Raw genomic sequence first — 23,531 nt, 5'->3', positions numbered from 1 at the left:
GCTAAATACTCTGAGTCACACTTGGATCTTTGTCATCTCCTTTAAAGCAGATGAAATTTGTGACCAATTCAATATTAGAGGGACTGTCTAAAAGAGAGCAATTGTCCACAATAATTGCCACAAAATAATTTATCATCATAACAATATCAAATCTCTCAAAAATCTATCCACAGTATTTTTGACAAATGTGAACAAAAACAAGCACGTGAGTCACTGAAACTGTATTATAACGGAACAGCAGTGTTTAACATGACATTTTTTTCTACAAAACTGGTTGTGTCTACTCTTGTAGTATTAGCCCTGTGCTCAGAGGCATGAGATCTACTCTGAGGATTCAAGGCCCATTTCTGCTGTGTTCCAAGTACAGAGCTGCGCACCCAGATACTAAGTCTCCACAACAGGTGCCCATGCACATGGGAACTGCTTGGATCTGCTCTGTATCTAAAATCAAAACCTCAGGCTGAAAAGTTCACTCTTTGATAGAAAATATTTCAGACCACCTTTTCCAAGGAGTTTACTAAACTGGGGCTGGATAGATTTTAAATCCCACTGTGTTTAAGTGATCTTCTTACCTGTACAAATTAAACTGCTGAGGTTAACACTAATTTGTATGAATCGATGATCCAGTGTAAGCTCATTAATAAAGAATTCTTCTGCATATTGGAAATACTCTTCAGCTAGACAGCATTTCAGAAAAGTCCTGAGCACATACACAAATTTAAACAGGAAGTCAAGATTATTTTAAGGCATCAAATAACTGGATGCAAGACAAGCAGTCACAGTGTTCAATGTTGTGAATCTCCACTGTGTGTTTCAGATTGTGGTGGCTTCTCTGCTGGGAGTTCTCCTGGCTCCAGCCCTTGCTAACAGGGGAAGGCCAGAGCTGTGTGTGCTCATACGCTGCTGCCACAGGAATCTTTAGCTGTGGCCTCTGAAAAATCTTTTCCGAAAGGGATGCTGGATTTTAATGACTGATACTTAGCAGGAAACTGCCTTTTTTTTGGTTGTTATTATTACACCACAGCAAATGTTTCAGTGCTTGATAGATCAAGGGAAAGAGACACTTGCTAGATATGAAATCAAAGTCTGTCTCGAAATTGGCATAAACACTGTTTGACCCAACAGCACTAGTGGCTTCCCAGCCTCCCCTCTGTGGCCACAAATTATCTCCCCTCTCGAAGAACAATAATTTTCCAAAGCACAGTCACTAGAACTACTGATTTCATGAGTGAAAGGCTATGGGGAATGCGCACACCTCAATCCTTACACCTCCTTTCAACTTCTTCACACCTCGGAATGGCACAGAAAACCTCAAGGGGCACCACGGTGAGAACTCTCTCCCCTCTGTCATGGACACCGGGGTCTGCACCGACTCTGAGGAGGGTTTGGAGGGCTGGAAACCTGCCTGGGACGTCAAGACTGTAAGAGGCGGCCACCATGGCTCAGAAATGGAAACGCACTAAATGGTTTAAAGAAAACCCCTAAACTTCAACAAAACTTAACAGGATTTTAGAGGAGATGCTGAAAACGTTCTCATTTAACCACTTCATTGTTGCTGCTGTGCTGTCTGTGCTGCACAGACACCTCCAGCAGTGAACTCCTTCACCTGACTCGAGTCTCGGGATGACGTATCCTACACGTGGCACTGCTGGGGAAGGCAATTCACTTGGCCTGTCCCCAGCGTCCCTCATCAGCCTCCATGACACATTTACCTAGACAGCATAATTGAAAAAACAATATTTTCCTTCCTTCTGATTATTTGCACTGTAGAAAGCTTTGTGTTATTTTTTATCCCATGCTTCTCTCTGGCAACCCACTTATCTTTCACTGTACATTGTTTGCAACAATGAGCTTTTTGTCTTTTAACAGGGCTACTTTGCAACCAAAGTATTTTCAAAACACGCCTGCATCGTTCCTAAAATGGACAGGAGGCTTTTACACGATAGATGGTTTCCTGCAGCACCTCAAGGAGACAAGGTACGATGGTGAATGGAGCAATGAGAAACCAATTGCATGTGCAAAGTACTCGCTCCCGACCCATCGACAGGAGAAAAAGACAAGATTCTCAGCAGGGCTGAGCCACTCCAGAAGTTCAGTCTTTCAAAAGCTGCACTGCACTTGAATAACCCCTTCTCCATGCCCAAAGATGCATGTATAGGTTCTGAACAGCAGGTCTGTTTCTTCTAAATGCAGTTTCCTGGGTTTGTTTCTTTGATGCTTAGGGACCCGGTTCTCACCGACATCTACCCAGGGAGAATCGCTTCATTATCTCCAGAAACAGACTCCAAAGCTTGCGCCGATTTGGAAAACGCATCCAAGCTCTGTGCAGAGGAATTCCCTCTTACCTGGCTTACCCAGCTGCAGATGAGTATCCCAGTGACAGTGCTTTGTGTGACAAAATAAAGAGTAACGATATTACGAACAAGAATGAACACTATTTAAGTGAAGACAAACGAGTTAATTACTGAAATCCTGAGGTTTCCCTATGACTTTCCAGAAATCAGCAAACGTGTGCATAAGGAAAAGCAGCAGCTCTGTCCCTCTGCTGCACACAACCTGGAAAGCAGCTTTTCCAGGAACGGTTTGGGATTCAGCTGCTGACACCAGTTTGAATTTTTTAGGCAGCTGCATATATAGTACCAGCTACCACAGGTCCTGTCCCAGCACCATTTTCACATTCAAGCCCCAATTTGCAGCTTAGATTTGTCTAAGAAGATTGCACTAACAGTTACTGTACCAGAAGCTTAGGAAGATGCGGTTCCAGTTTTAAGTGACATTTCCTGGTGCGTTTCCAAGACTAAGTAGAGAAATTCCAGCAACATTGTTCTCTTATTGTCTCAGTCCAAGTCTAATCAGTTTTTCCTTTTCTTTCAGGATCAAACCTCCCAAAGCAAAATATTTCCTGCTTAAAAGTTAAGATTAATAAATTGTCCATCTACTACTGCAAGTATTTATTCCTGATGAAGTTTTGAGGAAGAACATTCATGGAACTCTGCACCCATGAACACGACTTTTCTTCTTGATAATCTTATCTTGATCACTTCCTCAATCATTCACGTGTCTCTTCCTCTGCTCTGCAGGGAGGCTCTTGTGTCTCAGTAAAATTTATCATCACCCTACACTGGTCTGTCCTGTGTTTTTACAAATCCTTTGAAAACACAGAAGCAATTCCCAAGACAGGTTGCTAAACTAGTGTTCTTGCAAAATCCCAATTTTGGCATTTAAACTTCCTCCTGTACAATTGTCCTGGTTTTGTTAAAAAAACAAGTTTTAGTGAAGTTCCCTGTCAGTTAAAGCCTTCTAAATAACTGCAGTTTTCCTGAAAGCTAGATACGTGTTTTGGTAGACATAACAATGGAATGCAAGGTCAATGACAATGATGCATCTCGCGAGATGTGCAAGCAGGAGGTGAACTGAAAATTGACCAAATAAATATTCCATCCCATTCACGTGATACTTCATATAAAAGTGGGAGATCACGAGGATCTCGTGCCTTTTCCTTATGGCCAACATTGGGAGAGGACCTTGCGAGTCGTCCCTGCGAACTGAGGCCTAGTGACAGACTGAATCCAGCTCCGGTTGGCTGCAGAGTCCAGGCCAGGGCTTCGGATGCCGGCGCTACACCTGCTGGAGCAGCTGTCGGGACTTTCAAGATTGGTTTTGTATATTTTGTATTATTTTCTCTATTTTTATGGGTAGCATTGGTAAAACATTTTTAATTTTTCCAACTTGCTTCTCTCTGTCCTTCTTTCCCTCCCAATTGCCTTAGTGGGAAGGGGGGAGAGGGAGGGGCTGAAGGGGGAAGGGGTGGAGAGGGTTAACAATACATCTGCCACGGTTTTATTGTCACCCTGCAATCAAACCATGACAACAATTTCCCAGTGAGATTTCACATGCTGCCTTAAGCAACTATTCATCGCTACTCAAAGCAAGTGGTGCTGTATCTACTGCACAACCCTATACAAGATAATATGAAATCCAGATTTAGAGAAATATGTGTAGCTCAGTTATTTAACTTCTTGTTAACTTCTTTACAGTGATCCTCTGCCACAGCGTCAGTTTGCACACAAAAGAAAACTGAGCAAGGTGACACAAAGGCCCAAGTATTCATGAACCTCCCTAACTGAACAAGCACGGCTTTCAAGAAGAATTTACGTCACAGAAAATAAGCTGAGGCAAGGTGAAAAAATTATTCTTGCCAGATACCAACAGGCTTGAGTTCCTTATTTATTGTAAAACAATTTCCAGTGGCAATATTGTGTTCGGGCCATGTATTTTAGTGGACTCTATGGTTACATGGTACCTTACAGCACATTTTGGAAGGCACAAGGACTCTTATTTATTTTGTCTACTGTAAGGCCTCGTTTTTTTAAACCCCAGTCTATCTCTGGTCTAAAGTTTGATGTGAATTTTCAAAAGTAATTAGTAAAGGCCGGAAAGTTACTATTTAAAAAAAATCCACTGCAAATGGATTCTTATCTGATAATGACCTGGCTCTGGCCAAAAATCTGCAGAAGTACAATCCCCATATTGATGAAGTACTTACAGCAGGAAACAAGTTTCAGTGACATGCAGACAGAGATACAAATGACAAAATAAAATTATTTCAACACTTAACTGCTCCACACCTGATGCTGAAAACATATATAAGGTGGATGGTTCCCGTTGCTCCTTCGACCTGCACCAGCATCAGCTCTGCAGTCAAGATGAAACTCACTGTGAGTATGCGGCTTTTCTTCCTTATAAACTACAACTTTGATTCAAAACCATTGCCTTTCTCTCTCTGAAGTGTCTTTAGCACAGTGTCTCTACCAAAAAAGAACTCTCTGGGGAGAGTTTTCTCCTCTAGGGAGAGCAACTCACACCCCATTAAGCTAATCAGATGAGGAGGTAAGGCTTTTGTTAAAGGTTTAACTACACATTATTCGATCTACAGGAAGCCTAATCCATGTCCATTTTTGTCCACGCTTTTGCACAGCTGGAGCGAGGGAAAAGAAAAAAGGCCCTCAGATTCTCCTGACGAGCTGTGTCAGCCAGAGCTGCAGTTACACTCTTGGTTTTGCTTTTCCTTTCAGATTGCGACCACCGTCCTGCTCGGACTCTTGCTGACTCCAGCCCTCGCTCAATACGTGAGTACAGGGACCAGCTCACACACACGTTGCTGCTGTTTCTCTGGGCCCTGCTGCTGGAGCTTTCCTTGCTTCTGTCCCATGCCTTGGGCACAGAGAAATCTGAAACTGCTGTCATGCATAGACCTCTAAAACCTCCAGACGACCCTTGTAAGAAACAAAAATTATTCATTGAATCTATTAAAAGAATTCTTATGGCTACTCCAGAATGTCACAGCCTTAATTCTTTGTCATTTTGACAATACTCTGCTCACCAGAGGGGCTCCCTGTGAACCCACATTTCTTCTATTACAACTGCGATTTTCTAAAGCTCTGGGGAGAGAGCTGACCAGTTTGCAAGTCTAAAGTGTTGTTTAATTTTGTGTTCTAGTTTCAGAACCAGGATGTCACCAGGGAAATCAGGGTTAATGGCGGTGTCCAACTCCTGAACATCAACAGGGAGCAGCGTGTGGTCATTATCGAGCAAAGGAGTGAATTTGGGACATGGAAAACCATTTGGAACTTCAACACGGTGAGCGGCAAGGAGCAAGCTTGTTCAGAAAATATACAGGGAGACTAGTTCTGCTAAAGCCGACTAAAATACAGGACTTGTTTCTTTAGTCTTAACATTTTGAGTCCAAGTTTGAGGGTAAAAACTATCTGCATTTGCTACTTTTTTGCATACAATTTTAATTCCAACCTTAAATATCGAAAAGCTGAATTCCTAGTTGTCAATAACTTTATTTTCCAGGGCTTTATTGCAACTGAAGTGATGCCAGAGGGAACTTGCTTCATTTCCACAATGAACAGAAACCTGCTGCCCAGATTTGAGATATTCCCCTCAGTGGTTCAGGGCTTCCAGGTAAGACCAAAAAGGAGTTGTTACTTGGAAAGTTGTACAGCAATAAGTCAAAGTAAACTGGTGTCAGAGACTTTGCAATTCTCAACAGCTTTTAAACCAACCATTTAGAACACAACATTTACATTAACAGAATTCGGGACCTCTGAAAAGTTAGAAAACCCTGTTTCAGATGCTTGCAGTGGGGGCTTCTCATGTTTTCGCAATGTTGTAGATCACTTACATTATTTTTATCATGTTTTAAAAGATTATTTGCATTGACTGCTTTTTAACACTGTTTTATGGCTAGAGAGTTTAGATTTTTGGCATGGTGCTCTTCATAATCTCCCTTTGCTCCAGCTGAGGAAGAACAACTAACCCAGTAATGAGGGGTCCCAACTCAGATTTCAAGCTTTGAAACCTTTTTGAAAAGAACTCAGCACCACAGTAGCATGAGTTCAGCCCACAGAATTAGCACAGACCTTGTAAAAATTATCTCAGCGTTCAGCATACTAAGCTTTTGTAGACACTGGCTTCTCCTGAAGTGTGGGAGCCGAGTCCTTATAAAACTCCGGGCTTTGAAGGGCGAGAAGGCCTGCTGGGGAAGGAAGTGGGGAGAGTTCCATCAGTACAGGCTGAGCAAAACCATTCCCCTCGCACCGCCGTTCCAGGCTGGTTTGTCCTGAGGTGCGTCCCTGTGTCCGGGAAGCTCATCTCAACTCCTTGCTCACCAGCAAGAGGGCAGCACATTGCAATGGGATTTCAGGAACCCTGGGGTAAAATACACTCCTGAGGAGAACATCAAAACACCGAGACATTGTTCCAGACACAGGAACATGCACAACAATAAGTGGACCAAGACACTGATCTTGCTGAATTCTCTTCTTTGATGTTCAGGGTCTGAAGGGTCAAATACAACCCACACAGCAGATCACATTCGTCCTCGGCCAGACACTTGTCCCTGACCTCAGGATTTACGGACCTGCCATCTTCAACATGTGCAGAGAGGTCACATCCATAGTGGCTACTCCAGTTGCCGGTGAGTACAAGCAAATGAATTATCTCTGCAACTAACCACTATAAATCACCGGTCTTTCTGTGGATGCTATAATCATACTTTGATCACTTGCAAGAGAATTTATGCTAATGTGGGGGGGAAAAAAAGTATTATTTAAAAGTACATGTAAAGGAACTAAGTTTTACTCAGAGGAGTTAACCTTGAAGCAGAAGCAAAGTACTCAGAGCCTTACTGCAAGCTGATGGTCTGCAAACCCTGTCGTGAAAAAAAAGCTCTACAGATCAGGTGCAGGCTGTTGCACTTGGACGCAGCAGCATTTCCACCCCCTTGCTGCTCACTTTGCTTTCGTCATTGCTTTGGTACTTGAGAAGGCTCATTTTGATTAAAACACGAGTGCAATATGCCAGGTATTAAGGGCTGCCAAAGAGCGCACAGATCACTTAACACCTTATCTCACAGTATTTGTTTTTGTTTTTCTTGTTTGTAAAGAACTCCCAGCCGTCTACAACGAGGGAGCCTGCACTACGCTTAATGTCCTGAATCTTGTGCAGCTGAACTACTGCCATGCCAACATCAAGGTCTGAAAATCTCGCCTTTCTGGAACCACGTACGGATGCCCGATCGCTGCTGCACAAAGCCAACCCCGATGCTGTTCTTCCCTGACACCTCTCTGCCAAGCGTTCCCTTCCTGACGATTCTAATGCTGAAACAGGTCAATTGTTGACCACAACTTTCAATAAAGCACCTTAGCATGGATTAAATCTGGCTACTTTCTCATTACTGTACCCTTCATCATCTAGGAGCACATCCAGAAACATAGTTGGATTGTATCTACCCCTTTTGAGCCCTTCAAAAGCTCTTTCAAAAGCCTGATCTTGACACAGGGCAACAACCATAGAGGTGGGAGAGCGTCAGAGTGTGGCCATCGCAAATCAGCCACGGTCCTAGACTAGAATCAATAATTCAGACAGTAAGAATCCAATGCCAAGGATCTGAAAGCAGAGCGGTTTAGAGGGAATTAAAGGACAATTTTTAAAAAATAGTAGGGTCATTAAAAGCTAAAGCTTTAGTAAGGCAAGGTCCCTGTAGCCCAAAACCTTAACATCAAGATTATTTCCTCTGCTCTAACAAAAATGGCAGGATGCCCTGGGTTACCCTGTGAATACAAATCTCTCTCTCAGAACACCAGCCATGCAACGTCCCACAGTTTCTGTTCCCCTCTCACCCATCCCCAGAGGTTTATTGTGCAGCAGTTGGAGAGGAGACAGAGTTCACTTCGGCCCATCTCAGGCCAAAGCAGCTGCATTCCCTGCATTAGCACACACCAGTCCCTGCAGAGGAGACAGACAGGAGTTTATTGCTGCTCATCTCCTTCCTTTTGCTGTTTCCCAAGTTCATTGAATCCCTTTACACACTATCAGCTCTCCTTTTGCTCAGGCTGAAGCTAAATATGACAGAAAGAGGCGAGAATCAAAGCTGAGGAGGGATTTTCACTTTGTTGATAGTCATTAGACACTATCCTAACAGAACCTTTCAGCTCTCGTCATGTCCTGCTCTGCCTTGGCATTGGCATTTCTCTAGTTAACTCCCTTTCCAGCAGAGACTGGAAAGAAACCTTTTAGCAGTAGTATGTGTGGTTTAATGCCAAAGTACATGAGTGAAAGAAAAGGAAAGGGCACCTACTTAACAAACCAATGAAACTTCTCACAGCAACAAATATACACCTGTGATGCTGATGGGATTTCTTTTTCAATCCTGCAGGATTATGTGAAATGTAGTCAGTAAAGCTGCATCGTTCACTCTGTGCAGCTCTGCTCCCTCCTGCTGGCCACATGTGCATGTACTTGTGCCTTAAACCAGGGAAACCCAACTGCAGGAGATCTGAATATTCATTTAACCAAACAGCACTTCATCAGAGCTGTTTGCAGGTTCCCGGCTCAAAGTTAGATGCATGTTTTGAGGTAATCACTGTTACTTTAACCTTAATTGCATCAGGATTCGCACACCTTAATGTCTCCAAGGGGTTAATTTCTGCTGTGTAAATATCTGATGAGACTGAAGAGACAGTGAAGGAAAATACTGAGTTTGCATCTTGGGAGTCACAGGGGACTGAGAATCCCGACACCTGTGCTGAGAGTTGGACTCGGTCACTAGAGCATTTGGAGTTTTAGCTCTGGTGCTTAGAACATGGCTTTAACTGAATGCTGTCATTTAAGAAAGGAGGTCAAGCTCAGCCACCCAGTTTTCAGAAATGCAGAAAAACGGAGTCACCTAATGATTTCCTCAACATTCGCTCCAAACTCAAGATCAGTGGGAACCAGGCAGATCATCTTTGAATTCAGTTAGAGAGAAAGATGCCACTAACGAGAAATGCCCCTTTGAGTAGACTGGGCTGAATTTTGTCCAGCTCTAAGTGAATGTAAAAACAAACAAACAAACAAAACCAACACAAACCACAAACAAACAAAACCACTTGCAGAGGTACTGCAAGGCTGCTCCGGCCCTGGCAAAGTGCTCAAAAATGGTTCAATTAAAGGCAAACGAGCGATAGACCTGCAGCACTGAGTAGGGAGGGCCGGCTGTTGAGAAGCGCACAGCCTTGTTACACAGCCCTGTTTCCTACAGCACCAACCGGAGGGGACAACAACTCATCTGACTGCACCCCCGCTCCTGGGCACGTTTGGGCAGCAATTAAACAACAAGACTTGGAAATCTTATCACATTGTCATTTTCCCTCAACCCCATCCTGCTGCTTTATTGGTCTTTCCTCAGATTGGCTTGGAATTACATAACAATTCAACACCAAACGCTGGGTAAAATTTAAGACAGACACTGGATATTTTAGTATGCCAGTTATGCTAACACTCCAGGAGCAGGTTATCCCATATCCTTTATCTTTAAAACTTTCATTCCTAATGTAGGAAACAATTATTTTGCAAATATAATAGGCCCAGGCAGGATCTCTCAGCAAAACATATTTTAGTAATGATTTTGCAAGACCGGGTGTTCTACCTAAAGGTAGGCACACCTAATAGGGCAAAAAGCCCCTGCTTATATCTCCCCAAAGTCCTGGCCGCAATTTCCCTCCCCTGTTCCCCATTGGTTGGGTACTTCAGGGTTTACACACTACCCCGGCGCATACAATACCCTTCCCCTTATCAATCTATTTAAGATATGGATTCCTGGTACTTTGGCTACGCTTCCCCCTAAATTACCTTGTATCAGTATGTATACAGGTATCGGTATATATTCCGGGAAGAGACTGTGTTTTACATTAAGAATTTATAGTCCAATGTCTCTCGGCCCTTCCCCCTAAAATAACTTATAAATACAGGTATCAGTATATATACAGGTATCAGTATATATTCTGGGAAAAGACTGTATATTACATTAAGGATTCATAGTCTGATGTCTCTCAGTCCTTCCCCCTTGCTGGGATCACGTGTCAGGTCCTCAGTTGTGTAGAAACAACAGTTCTCCATTAAATGTTCCTTACACTAAGATGCTAAATTGAACTTCTAAAAAACTTAAGTCTCATTTAGCCAGGGTTTTCTACCATTTTCTACCATTTGATGGTTTAGAGAATGTTTTCAATAATGCTGCTGAAGTCCTGAATGCAGAGAAGAAGCACTTTTGGACTATGTAAATGAGCATCTCTGAAAGTGCTTCTTCAGTAACAGGCACACCTAAGAAACAAATCTGCTTTATCTGACGCTGTCTAGATACATATCTTATAGCTTGTTAAACAGCAAGGGACAACTGGGCAAAAAGACCCAGATATCTGTACTGGACAATTTAAAAAAATAAACATTTTGCAATGTTTCTGCAGCAAACAAGGCAAATAAGCTCTCACGCCATAGCTCTGTATATAATTACCAAATATGGAGAAATATTAAAATCCACATTTTAAGGAATAGTTGATGTAAAGTGCCCATTGGTTCTGCTCCTCCCTTCCTCATTTCTTCTCATCTCTAGTTTATGATCCCTTCCCAGAATTAGCCTCAGCACTTAATCAGGTACTATTGTCATAAAATGGCTCTGTGAAGACGCAGAGGCCGTGCCTGAAGACTGGAGAGCAGATCCCAACTGAACAAACCCAGAAAGGAAGGCTAACAAAAGAACTCAGTGATATCTGTGATTTAGAGCCAACTTCACAATTTCTGCAAACTGACTTAACGTTTTTAACATAGCAAGGTTACCACCTCTGTTGATTTAAAGGATGGTATCAGCTCTGGATAAAATATCAGGCCAAGTCCTTTGCCATGCAGGCACAAAGCGTCACTATGAGTTTTAGTAGACATCTATTGTCTGGTTCTTTTTCATTTAGAAGTTACTATAAAAGACACTGGGCTTACCACAACAAGTTATTTTTCTTTTATTTTCTTCCTGTATGTAATGAATTCTATCAGGCTGGTATCCAAGCCTCCTCTTATCAGAGCACTTCCCCAGGAAACCTGTCACGCTTCTGTGAACACAGGGCACGTGCCAATAAGATAAACACATTTGAAGATTTAACTTTATGATATTACTGTATAAAAAGTAAGAGTACACACCAATTGCCAGCAGATCGTGCCTTGCCTACCATCACAATGACGTTCACTGTAAGTACTTGTATCACTTTCTCATTAAAATCATGAAGCTGGACAGTTGGAAAAGTATTTGGAGTCTTTCTTGGCACCTAGTGAGCCCTTACTGATTGATGTAGGGATTATGGAGTCAAAATGCCAAATGGGTCGGGACTGCACAGGTGAAATGTCACTTTTGGCAGGGACTGCACGCCGTGTGCCTACTGAAACGTGCAAGAGAGAAGTGCTGTGTTACGGGGTGAGATGCACCCGTGGAGCGTTGGAAGGGCAATGTCCTCTCATTCACAGCTCAGATGCAAATCACCAGTCTCTGCTGAGCATGTGCACAAAGCTAAACAGGAAATAAAAATGTTAAGACATCAAATAACTGGATGCAAGACAAGCAGTCACAGTGTTCAATGTTGTGAATCTCCACTGTGTGTTTCAGATTGTGGTGGCTTCTCTGCTGGGAGTTCTCCTGGCTCCAGCCCTTGCTAACAGGGGAAGGCCAGAGCTGTGTGTGCTCATACGCTGCTGCCACAGGAATCTTTAGCTGTGGCCTCTGAAAAATCTTTTCCGAAAGGGATGCTGGATTTTAATGACTGATACTTAGCAGGAAACTGCCTTTTTTTTGGTTGTTATTATTGCACCACAGCAAATGTTTCAGTGCTTGATAGATCAAGGGAAAGAGACACTTGCTAGATATGAAATCAAAGTCTGTCTCGAAGTTGGCATAAACACTGTTTGACCCAACAGCACTAGTGGCTTCCCAGCCTCCCCTCTGTGGCCACAAATTATCTCCCCTCTCGAAGAACAATAATTTTCCAAAGCACAGTCACTAGAACTACTGATTTCATGAGTGAAAGGCTATGGGGAATGCGCACACCTCAATCCTTACACCTCCTTTCAACTTCTTCACACCTCGGAATGGCACAGAAAACCTCAGGGGGCACCACGGTGAGAACTCTCTCCCCTCTGTCATGGACACCGGGGTCTGCACCGACTCTGAGGAGGGTTTGGAGGGCTGGAAACCTGCCTGGGACGTCAAGACTGTAAGAGGCGGCCACCATGGCTCAGAAATGGAAACGCACTAAATGGTTTAAAGAAAACCCCTAAACTTCAACAAAACTTAACAGGATTTTAGAGGAGATGCTGAAAACGTTCTCATTTAACCACTTCATTGTTGCTGCTGTGCTGTCTGTGCTGCACAGACACCTCCAGCAGTGAACTCCTTCACCTGACTCGAGTCTCGGGATGACGTATCCTACACGTGGCACTGCTGGGGAAGGCAATTCACTTGGCCTGTCCCCAGCGTCCCTCATCAGCCTCCATGACACATTTACCTAGACAGCATAATTGAAAAAACAATATTTTCCTTCCTTCTGATTATTTGCACTGTAGAAAGCTTTGTGTTATTTTTTATCCCATGCTTCTCTCTGGCAACCCACTTATCTTTCACTGTACATTGTTTGCAACAATGAGCTTTTTGTCTTTTAACAGGGCTACTTTGCAACCAAAGTATTTTCAAAACACGCCTGCATCGTTCCTAAAATGGACAGGAGGCTTTTACACGATAGATGGTTTCCTGCAGCACCTCAAGGAGACAAGGTACGATGGTGAATGGAGCAATGAGAAACCAATTGCATGTGCAAAGTACTCGCTCCCGACCCATCGACAGGAGAAAAAGACAAGATTCTCAGCAGGGCTGAGCCACTCCAGAAGTTCAGTCTTTCAAAAGCTGCAATAACCCCTTCTCCATGCCCAAAGATGCATGTACAGGTTCTGAACAGCAGGTCTGTTTCTTCTAAATGCAGTTTCCTGGGTTTGTTTCTTTGATGCTTAGGGACCCGGTTCTCACCGACATCTACCCAGGGAGAATCGCTTCATTATCTCCAGAAACAGACTCCAAAGCTTGCGCCGATTTGGAAAACGCATCCAAGCTCTGTGCAGAGGAATTCCCTCTTACCTGGCTTACCCAGCTGCAGATGAGTATCCCAGTGACAGTGCTTTGTGTGACAAAATAAAGAGTAACGATATTACGAACAAGAATGAACACTATTTAAGTGAAGACAAACGAGTTAATTACTGAAATCCTGAGGTTTCCCTATGACTTTCCAGAAATCAGCAAACGTGTGCATAAGGAAAAGCAGCAGCTCTGTCCCTCTGCTGCACACAACCTGGAAAGCAGCTTTTCCAGGAACGGTTTGGGATTCAGCTGCTGACACCAGTTTGAATTTTTTAGGCAGCTGCATATATAGTACCAGCTACCACAGGTCCTGTCCCAGCACCATTTTCACATTCAAGCCCCAATTTGCAGCTTAGATTTGTCTAAGAAGATTGCACTAACAGTTACTGTACCAGAAGCTTAGGAAGATGCGGTTCCAGTTTTAAGTGACATTTCCTGGTGCGTTTCCAAGACTAAGTAGAGAAATTCCAGCAACATTGTTCTCTTATTGTCTCAGTCCAAGTCTAATCAGTTTTTCCTTTTCTTTCAGGATCAAACCTCCCAAAGCAAAATATTTCCTGCTTAAAAGTTAAGATTAATAAATTGTCCATCTACTACTGCAAGTATTTATTCCTGATGAAGTTTTGAGGAAGAACATTCATGGAACTCTGCACCCATGAACACGACTTTTCTTCTTGATAATCTTATCTTGATCACTTCCTCAATCATTCACGTGTCTCTTCCTCTGCTCTGCAGGGAGGCTCTTGTGTCTCAGTAAAATTTATCATCACCCTACACTGGTCTGTCCTGTGTTTTTACAAATCCTTTGAAAACACAGAAGCAATTCCCAAGACAGGTTGCTAAACTAGTGTTCTTGCAAAATCCCAATTTTGGCATTTAAACTTCCTCCTGTACAATTGTCCTGGTTTTGTTAAAAAAACAAGTTTTAGTGAAGTTCCCTGTCAGTTAAAGCCTTCTAAATAACTGCAGTTTTCCTGAAAGCTAGATACGTGTTTTGGTAGACATAACAATGGAATGCAAGGTCAATGACAATGATGCATCTCGCGAGATGTGCAAGCAGGAGGTGAACTGAAAATTGACCAAATAAATATTCCATCCCATTCACGTGATACTTCATATAAAAGTGGGAGATCACGAGGATCTCGTGCCTTTTCCTTATGGCCAACATTGGGAGAGGACCTTGCGAGTCGTCCCTGCGAACTGAGGCCTAGTGACAGACTGAATCCAGCTCCGGTTGGCTGCAGAGTCCAGGCCAGGGCTTCGGATGCCGGCGCTACACCTGCTGGAGCAGCTGTCGGGACTTTCAAGATTGGTTTTGTATATTTTGTATTATTTTCTCTATTTTTATGGGTAGCATTGGTAAAACATTTTTAATTTTTCCAACTTGCTTCTCTCTGTCCTTCTTTCCCTCCCAATTGCCTTAGTGGGAAGGGGGGAGAGGGAGGGGCTGAAGGGGGAAGGGGTGGAGAGGGTTAACAATACATCTGCCACGGTTTTATTGTCACCCTGCAATCAAACCATGACAACAATTTCCCAGTGAGATTTCACATGCTGCCTTAAGCAACTATTCATCGCTACTCAAAGCAAGTGGTGCTGTATCTACTGCACAACCCTATACAAGATAATATGAAATCCAGATTTAGAGAAATATGTGTAGCTCAGTTATTTAACTTCTTGTTAACTTCTTTACAGTGATCCTCTGCCACAGCGTCAGTTTGCACACAAAAGAAAACTGAGCAAGGTGACACAAAGGCCCAAGTATTCATGAACCTCCCTAACTGAACAAGCACGGCTTTCAAGAAGAATTTACGTCACAGAAAATAAGCTGAGGCAAGGTGAAAAAATTATTCTTGCCAGATACCAACAGGCTTGAGTTCCTTATTTATTGTAAAACAATTTCCAGTGGCAATATTGTGTTCGGGCCATGTATTTTAGTGGACTCTATGGTTACATGGTACCTTACAGCACATTTTGGAAGGCACAAGGACTCTTATTTATTTTGTCTACTGTAAGGCCTCGTTTTTTTAAACCCCAGTCTATCTCTGGTCTAAAGTTTGATGTGAATTTTCAAAAGTAATTAGTAAAGGCCGGAAAGTTACTATTTAAAAAAAATCCACTGCAAATGGATTCTTATCTGATAATGACCTGGCTCTGGCCAAAAATCTGCAGAAGTACAATCCCCATATTGATGAAGTACTTACAGCAGGAAACAAGTTTCAGTGACATGCAGACAGAGATACAAATGACAAAATAAAATTATTTCAACACTTAACTGCTCCACACCTGATGCTGAAAACATATATAAGGTGGATGGTTCCCGTTGCTCCTTCGACCTGCACCAGCATCAGCTCTGCAGTCAAGATGAAACTCACTGTGAGTATGCGGCTTTTCTTCCTTATAAACTACAACTTTGATTCAAAACCATTGCCTTTCTCTCTCTGAAGTGTCTTTAGCACAGTGTCTCTACCAAAAAAGAACTCTCTGGGGAGAGTTTTCTCCTCTAGGGAGAGCAACTCACACCCCATTAAGCTAATCAGATGAGGAGGTAAGGCTTTTGTTAAAGGTTTAACTACACATTATTCGATCTACAGGAAGCCTAATCCATGTCCATTTTTGTCCACGCTTTTGCACAGCTGGAGCGAGGGAAAAGAAAAAAGGCCCTCAGATTCTCCTGACGAGCTGTGTCAGCCAGAGCTGCAGTTACACTCTTGGTTTTGCTTTTCCTTTCAGATTGCGACCACCGTCCTGCTCGGACTCTTGCTGACTCCAGCCCTCGCTCAATACGTGAGTACAGGGACCAGCTCACACACACGTTGCTGCTGTTTCTCTGGGCCCTGCTGCTGGAGCTTTCCTTGCTTCTGTCCCATGCCTTGGGCACAGAGAAATCTGAAACTGCTGTCATGCATAGACCTCTAAAACCTCCAGACGACCCTTGTAAGAAACAAAAATTATTCATTGAATCTATTAAAAGAATTCTTATGGCTACTCCAGAATGTCACAGCCTTAATTCTTTGTCATTTTGACAATACTCTGCTCACCAGAGGGGCTCCCTGTGAACCCACATTTCTTCTATTACAACTGCGATTTTCTAAAGCTCTGGGGAGAGAGCTGACCAGTTTGCAAGTCTAAAGTGTTGTTTAATTTTGTGTTCTAGTTTCAGAACCAGGATGTCACCAGGGAAATCAGGGTTAATGGCGGTGTCCAACTCCTGAACATCAACAGGGAGCAGCGTGTGGTCATTATCGAGCAAAGGAGTGAATTTGGGACATGGAAAACCATTTGGAACTTCAACACGGTGAGCGGCAAGGAGCAAGCTTGTTCAGAAAATATACAGGGAGACTAGTTCTGCTAAAGCCGACTAAAATACAGGACTTGTTTCTTTAGTCTTAACATTTTGAGTCCAAGTTTGAGGGTAAAAACTATCTGCATTTGCTACTTTTTTGCATACAATTTTAATTCCAACCTTAAATATCGAAAAGCTGAATTCCTAGTTGTCAATAACTTTATTTTCCAGGGCTTTATTGCAACTGAAGTGATGCCAGAGGGAACTTGCTTCATTTCCACAATGAACAGAAACCTGCTGCCCAGATTTGAGATATTCCCCTCAGTGGTTCAGGGCTTCCAGGTAAGACCAAAAAGGAGTTGTTACTTGGAAAGTTGTACAGCAATAAGTCAAAGTAAACTGGTGTCAGAGACTTTGCAATTCTCAACAGCTTTTAAACCAACCATTTAGAACACAACATTTACATTAACAGAATTCGGGACCTCTGAAAAGTTAGAAAACCCTGTTTCAGATGCTTGCAGTGGGGGCTTCTCATGTTTTCGCAATGTTGTAGATCACTTACATTATTTTTATCATGTTTTAAAAGATTATTTGCATTGACTGCTTTTTAACACTGTTTTATGGCTAGAGAGTTTAGATTTTTGGCATGGTGCTCTTCATAATCTCCCTTTGCTCCAGCTGAGGAAGAACAACTAACCCAGTAATGAGGGGTCCCAACTCAGATTTCAAGCTTTGAAACCTTTTTGAAAAGAACTCAGCACCACAGTAGCATGAGTTCAGCCCACAGAATTAGCACAGACCTTGTAAAAATTATCTCAGCGTTCAGCATACTAAGCTTTTGTAGACACTGGCTTCTCCTGAAGTGTGGGAGCCGAGTCCTTATAAAACTCCGGGCTTTGAAGGGCGAGAAGGCCTGCTGGGGAAGGAAGTGGGGAGAGTTCCATCAGTACAGGCTGAGCAAAACCATTCCCCTCGCACCGCCGTTCCAGGCTGGTTTGTCCTGAGGTGCGTCCCTGTGTCCGGGAAGCTCATCTCAACTCCTTGCTCACCAGCAAGAGGGCAGCACATTGCAATGGGATTTCAGGAACCCTGGGGTAAAATACACTCCTGAGGAGAACATCAAAACACCGAGACATTGTTCCAGACACAGGAACATGCACAACAATAAGTGGACCAAGACACTGATCTTGCTGAATTCTCTTCTTTGATGTTCAGGGTCTGAAGGGTCAAATACAACCCACACAGCAGATCACATTCGTCCTCGGCCAGACACTTGTCCCTGACCTCAGGATTTACGGACCTGCCATCTTCAACATGTGCAGAGAGGTCACATCCATAGTGGCTACTCCAGTTGCCGGTGAGTACAAGCAAATGAATTATCTCTGCAACTAACCACTATAAATCACCGGTCTTTCTGTGGATGCTATAATCATACTTTGATCACTTGCAAGAGAATTTATGCTAATGTGGGGGGGAAAAAAAGTATTATTTAAAAGTACATGTAAAGGAACTAAGTTTTACTCAGAGGAGTTAACCTTGAAGCAGAAGCAAAGTACTCAGAGCCTTACTGCAAGCTGATGGTCTGCAAACCCTGTCGTGAAAAAAAAGCTCTACAGATCAGGTGCAGGCTGTTGCACTTGGACGCAGCAGCATTTCCACCCCCTTGCTGCTCACTTTGCTTTCGTCATTGCTTTGGTACTTGAGAAGGCTCATTTTGATTAAAACACGAGTGCAATATGCCAGGTATTAAGGGCTGCCAAAGAGCGCACAGATCACTTAACACCTTATCTCACAGTATTTGTTTTTGTTTTTCTTGTTTGTAAAGAACTCCCAGCCGTCTACAACGAGGGAGCCTGCACTACGCTTAATGTCCTGAATCTTGTGCAGCTGAACTACTGCCATGCCAACATCAAGGTCTGAAAATCTCGCCTTTCTGGAACCACGTACGGATGCCCGATCGCTGCTGCACAAAGCCAACCCCGATGCTGTTCTTCCCTGACACCTCTCTGCCAAGCGTTCCCTTCCTGACGATTCTAATGCTGAAACAGGTCAATTGTTGACCACAACTTTCAATAAAGCACCTTAGCATGGATTAAATCTGGCTACTTTCTCATTACTGTACCCTTCATCATCTAGGAGCACATCCAGAAACATAGTTGGATTGTATCTACCCCTTTTGAGCCCTTCAAAAGCTCTTTCAAAAGCCTGATCTTGACACAGGGCAACAACCATAGAGGTGGGAGAGCGTCAGAGTGTGGCCATCGCAAATCAGCCACGGTCCTAGACTAGAATCAATAATTCAGACAGTAAGAATCCAATGCCAAGGATCTGAAAGCAGAGCGGTTTAGAGGGAATTAAAGGACAATTTTTAAAAAATAGTAGGGTCATTAAAAGCTAAAGCTTTAGTAAGGCAAGGTCCCTGTAGCCCAAAACCTTAACATCAAGATTATTTCCTCTGCTCTAACAAAAATGGCAGGATGCCCTGGGTTACCCTGTGAATACAAATCTCTCTCTCAGAACACCAGCCATGCAACGTCCCACAGTTTCTGTTCCCCTCTCACCCATCCCCAGAGGTTTATTGTGCAGCAGTTGGAGAGGAGACAGAGTTCACTTCGGCCCATCTCAGGCCAAAGCAGCTGCATTCCCTGCATTAGCACACACCAGTCCCTGCAGAGGAGACAGACAGGAGTTTATTGCTGCTCATCTCCTTCCTTTTGCTGTTTCCCAAGTTCATTGAATCCCTTTACACACTATCAGCTCTCCTTTTGCTCAGGCTGAAGCTAAATATGACAGAAAGAGGCGAGAATCAAAGCTGAGGAGGGATTTTCACTTTGTTGATAGTCATTAGACACTATCCTAACAGAACCTTTCAGCTCTCGTCATGTCCTGCTCTGCCTTGGCATTGGCATTTCTCTAGTTAACTCCCTTTCCAGCAGAGACTGGAAAGAAACCTTTTAGCAGTAGTATGTGTGGTTTAATGCCAAAGTACATGAGTGAAAGAAAAGGAAAGGGCACCTACTTAACAAACCAATGAAACTTCTCACAGCAACAAATATACACCTGTGATGCTGATGGGATTTCTTTTTCAATCCTGCAGGATTATGTGAAATGTAGTCAGTAAAGCTGCATCGTTCACTCTGTGCAGCTCTGCTCCCTCCTGCTGGCCACATGTGCATGTACTTGTGCCTTAAACCAGGGAAACCCAACTGCAGGAGATCTGAATATTCATTTAACCAAACAGCACTTCATCAGAGCTGTTTGCAGGTTCCCGGCTCAAAGTTAGATGCATGTTTTGAGGTAATCACTGTTACTTTAACCTTAATTGCATCAGGATTCGCACACCTTAATGTCTCCAAGGGGTTAATTTCTGCTGTGTAAATATCTGATGAGACTGAAGAGACAGTGAAGGAAAATACTGAGTTTGCATCTTGGGAGTCACAGGGGACTGAGAATCCCGACACCTGTGCTGAGAGTTGGACTCGGTCACTAGAGCATTTGGAGTTTTAGCTCTGGTGCTTAGAACATGGCTTTAACTGAATGCTGTCATTTAAGAAAGGAGGTCAAGCTCAGCCACCCAGTTTTCAGAAATGCAGAAAAACGGAGTCACCTAATGATTTCCTCAACATTCGCTCCAAACTCAAGATCAGTGGGAACCAGGCAGATCATCTTTGAATTCAGTTAGAGAGAAAGATGCCACTAACGAGAAATGCCCCTTTGAGTAGACTGGGCTGAATTTTGTCCAGCTCTAAGTGAATGTAAAAACAAACAAACAAACAAAACCAACACAAACCACAAACAAACAAAACCACTTGCAGAGGTACTGCAAGGCTGCTCCGGCCCTGGCAAAGTGCTCAAAAATGGTTCAATTAAAGGCAAACGAGCGATAGACCTGCAGCACTGAGTAGGGAGGGCCGGCTGTTGAGAAGCGCACAGCCTTGTTACACAGCCCTGTTTCCTACAGCACCAACCGGAGGGGACAACAACTCATCTGACTGCACCCCCGCTCCTGGGCACGTTTGGGCAGCAATTAAACAACAAGACTTGGAAATCTTATCACATTGTCATTTTCCCTCAACCCCATCCTGCTGCTTTATTGGTCTTTCCTCAGATTGGCTTGGAATTACATAACAATTCAACACCAAACGCTGGGTAAAATTTAAGACAGACACTGGATATTTTAGTATGCCAGTTATGCTAACACTCCAGGAGCAGGTTATCCCATATCCTTTATCTTTAAAACTTTCATTCCTAATGTAGGAAACAATTATTTTGCAAATATAATAGGCCCAGGCAGGATCTCTCAGCAAAACATATTTTAGTAATGATTTTGCAAGACCGGGTGTTCTACCTAAAGGTAGGCACACCTAATAGGGCAAAAAGCCCCTGCTTATATCTCCCCAAAGTCCTGGCCGCAATTTCCCTCCCCTGTTCCCCATTGGTTGGGTACTTCAGGGTTTACACACTACCCCGGCGCATACAATACCCTTCCCCTTATCAATCTATTTAAGATATGGATTCCTGGTACTTTGGCTACGCTTCCCCCTAAATTACCTTGTATCAGTATGTATACAGGTATCGGTATATATTCCGGGAAGAGACTGTGTTTTACATTAAGAATTTATAGTCCAATGTCTCTCGGCCCTTCCCCCTAAAATAACTTATAAATACAGGTATCAGTATATATACAGGTATCAGTATATATTCTGGGAAAAGACTGTATATTACATTAAGGATTCATAGTCTGATGTCTCTCAGTCCTTCCCCCTTGCTGGGATCACGTGTCAGGTCCTCAGTTGTGTAGAAACAACAGTTCTCCATTAAATGTTCCTTACACTAAGATGCTAAATTGAACTTCTAAAAAACTTAAGTCTCATTTAGCCAGGGTTTTCTACCATTTTCTACCATTTGATGGTTTAGAGAATGTTTTCAATAATGCTGCTGAAGTCCTGAATGCAGAGAAGAAGCACTTTTGGACTATGTAAATGAGCATCTCTGAAAGTGCTTCTTCAGTAACAGGCACACCTAAGAAACAAATCTGCTTTATCTGACGCTGTCTAGATACATATCTTATAGCTTGTTAAACAGCAAGGGACAACTGGGCAAAAAGACCCAGATATCTGTACTGGACAATTTAAAAAAATAAACATTTTGCAATGTTTCTGCAGCAAACAAGGCAAATAAGCTCTCACGCCATAGCTCTGTATATAATTACCAAATATGGAGAAATATTAAAATCCACATTTTAAGGAATAGTTGATGTAAAGTGCCCATTGGTTCTGCTCCTCCCTTCCTCATTTCTTCTCATCTCTAGTTTATGATCCCTTCCCAGAATTAGCCTCAGCACTTAATCAGGTACTATTGTCATAAAATGGCTCTGTGAAGACGCAGAGGCCGTGCCTGAAGACTGGAGAGCAGATCCCAACTGAACAAACCCAGAAAGGAAGGCTAACAAAAGAACTCAGTGATATCTGTGATTTAGAGCCAACTTCACAATTTCTGCAAACTGACTTAACGTTTTTAACATAGCAAGGTTACCACCTCTGTTGATTTAAAGGATGGTATCAGCTCTGGATAAAATATCAGGCCAAGTCCTTTGCCATGCAGGCACAAAGCGTCACTATGAGTTTTAGTAGACATCTATTGTCTGGTTCTTTTTCATTTAGAAGTTACTATAAAAGACACTGGGCTTACCACAACAAGTTATTTTTCTTTTATTTTCTTCCTGTATGTAATGAATTCTATCAGGCTGGTATCCAAGCCTCCTCTTATCAGAGCACTTCCCCAGGAAACCTGTCACGCTTCTGTGAACACAGGGCACGTGCCAATAAGATAAACACATTTGAAGATTTAACTTTATGATATTACTGTATAAAAAGTAAGAGTACACACCAATTGCCAGCAGATCGTGCCTTGCCTACCATCACAATGACGTTCACTGTAAGTACTTGTATCACTTTCTCATTAAAATCATGAAGCTGGACAGTTGGAAAAGTATTTGGAGTCTTTCTTGGCACCTAGTGAGCCCTTACTGATTGATGTAGGGATTATGGAGTCAAAATGCCAAATGGGTCGGGACTGCACAGGTGAAATGTCACTTTTGGCAGGGACTGCACGCCGTGTGCCTACTGAAACGTGCAAGAGAGAAGTGCTGTGTTACGGGGTGAGATGCACCCGTGGAGCGTTGGAAGGGCAATGTCCTCTCATTCACAGCTCAGATGCAAATCACCAGTCTCTGCTGAGCATGTGCACAAAGCTAAACAGGAAATAAAAATGTTAAGACATCAAATAACTGGATGCAAGACAAGCAGTCACAGTGTTCAATGTTGTGAATCTCCACTGTGTGTTTCAGATTGTGGTGGCTTCTCTGCTGGGAGTTCTCCTGGCTCCAGCCCTTGCTAACAGGGGAAGGCCAGAGCTGTGTGTGCTCATACGCTGCTGCCACAGGAATCTTTAGCTGTGGCCTCTGAAAAATCTTTTCCGAAAGGGATGCTGGATTTTAATGACTGATACTTAGCAGGAAACTGCCTTTTTTTTGGTTGTTATTATTGCACCACAGCAAATGTTTCAGTGCTTGATAGATCAAGGGAAAGAGACACTTGCTAGATATGAAATCAAAGTCTGTCTCGAAGTTGGCATAAACACTGTTTGACCCAACAGCACTAGTGGCTTCCCAGCCTCCCCTCTGTGGCCACAAATTATCTCCCCTCTCGAAGAACAATAATTTTCCAAAGCACAGTCACTAGAACTACTGAT

At 43.0% G+C, this 23,531-nt stretch overlaps 2 protein-coding genes across 2 annotated transcripts; both read left to right on the top strand.

Moving 5' to 3' along the window:
* Positions 1–4,655: 4,655 nt before the first annotated feature.
* LOC135998597 (gastrokine-1-like) lies at positions 4,656–7,548 on the top strand. The gene is made up of 6 exons (XM_065651840.1): positions 4,656–4,718; positions 5,076–5,129; positions 5,500–5,640; positions 5,860–5,970; positions 6,844–6,985; positions 7,454–7,548. Exons 1-6 carry the CDS (start codon positions 4,656–4,658, stop codon positions 7,546–7,548), a joined length of 606 nt encoding a protein of 201 aa, XP_065507912.1.
* An 8,257-nt stretch (positions 7,549–15,805) lies between these two features.
* LOC135998599 (gastrokine-1-like) lies at positions 15,806–18,698 on the top strand. Its single transcript, XM_065651842.1, has 6 exons — positions 15,806–15,868; positions 16,226–16,279; positions 16,650–16,790; positions 17,010–17,120; positions 17,994–18,135; positions 18,604–18,698. Exons 1-6 carry the CDS (start codon positions 15,806–15,808, stop codon positions 18,696–18,698), a joined length of 606 nt encoding a protein of 201 aa, XP_065507914.1.
* The last annotated feature ends 4,833 nt before the right edge of the window (positions 18,699–23,531 follow it).

Source organism: Caloenas nicobarica, chromosome 25 (assembly GCF_036013445.1).
Source record: "Caloenas nicobarica isolate bCalNic1 chromosome 25, bCalNic1.hap1, whole genome shotgun sequence".
NCBI classification, from domain to species: Eukaryota; Metazoa; Chordata; class Aves; order Columbiformes; family Columbidae; genus Caloenas; species Caloenas nicobarica.
This window is presented reverse-complemented; position numbering and strand designations above follow the sequence as displayed.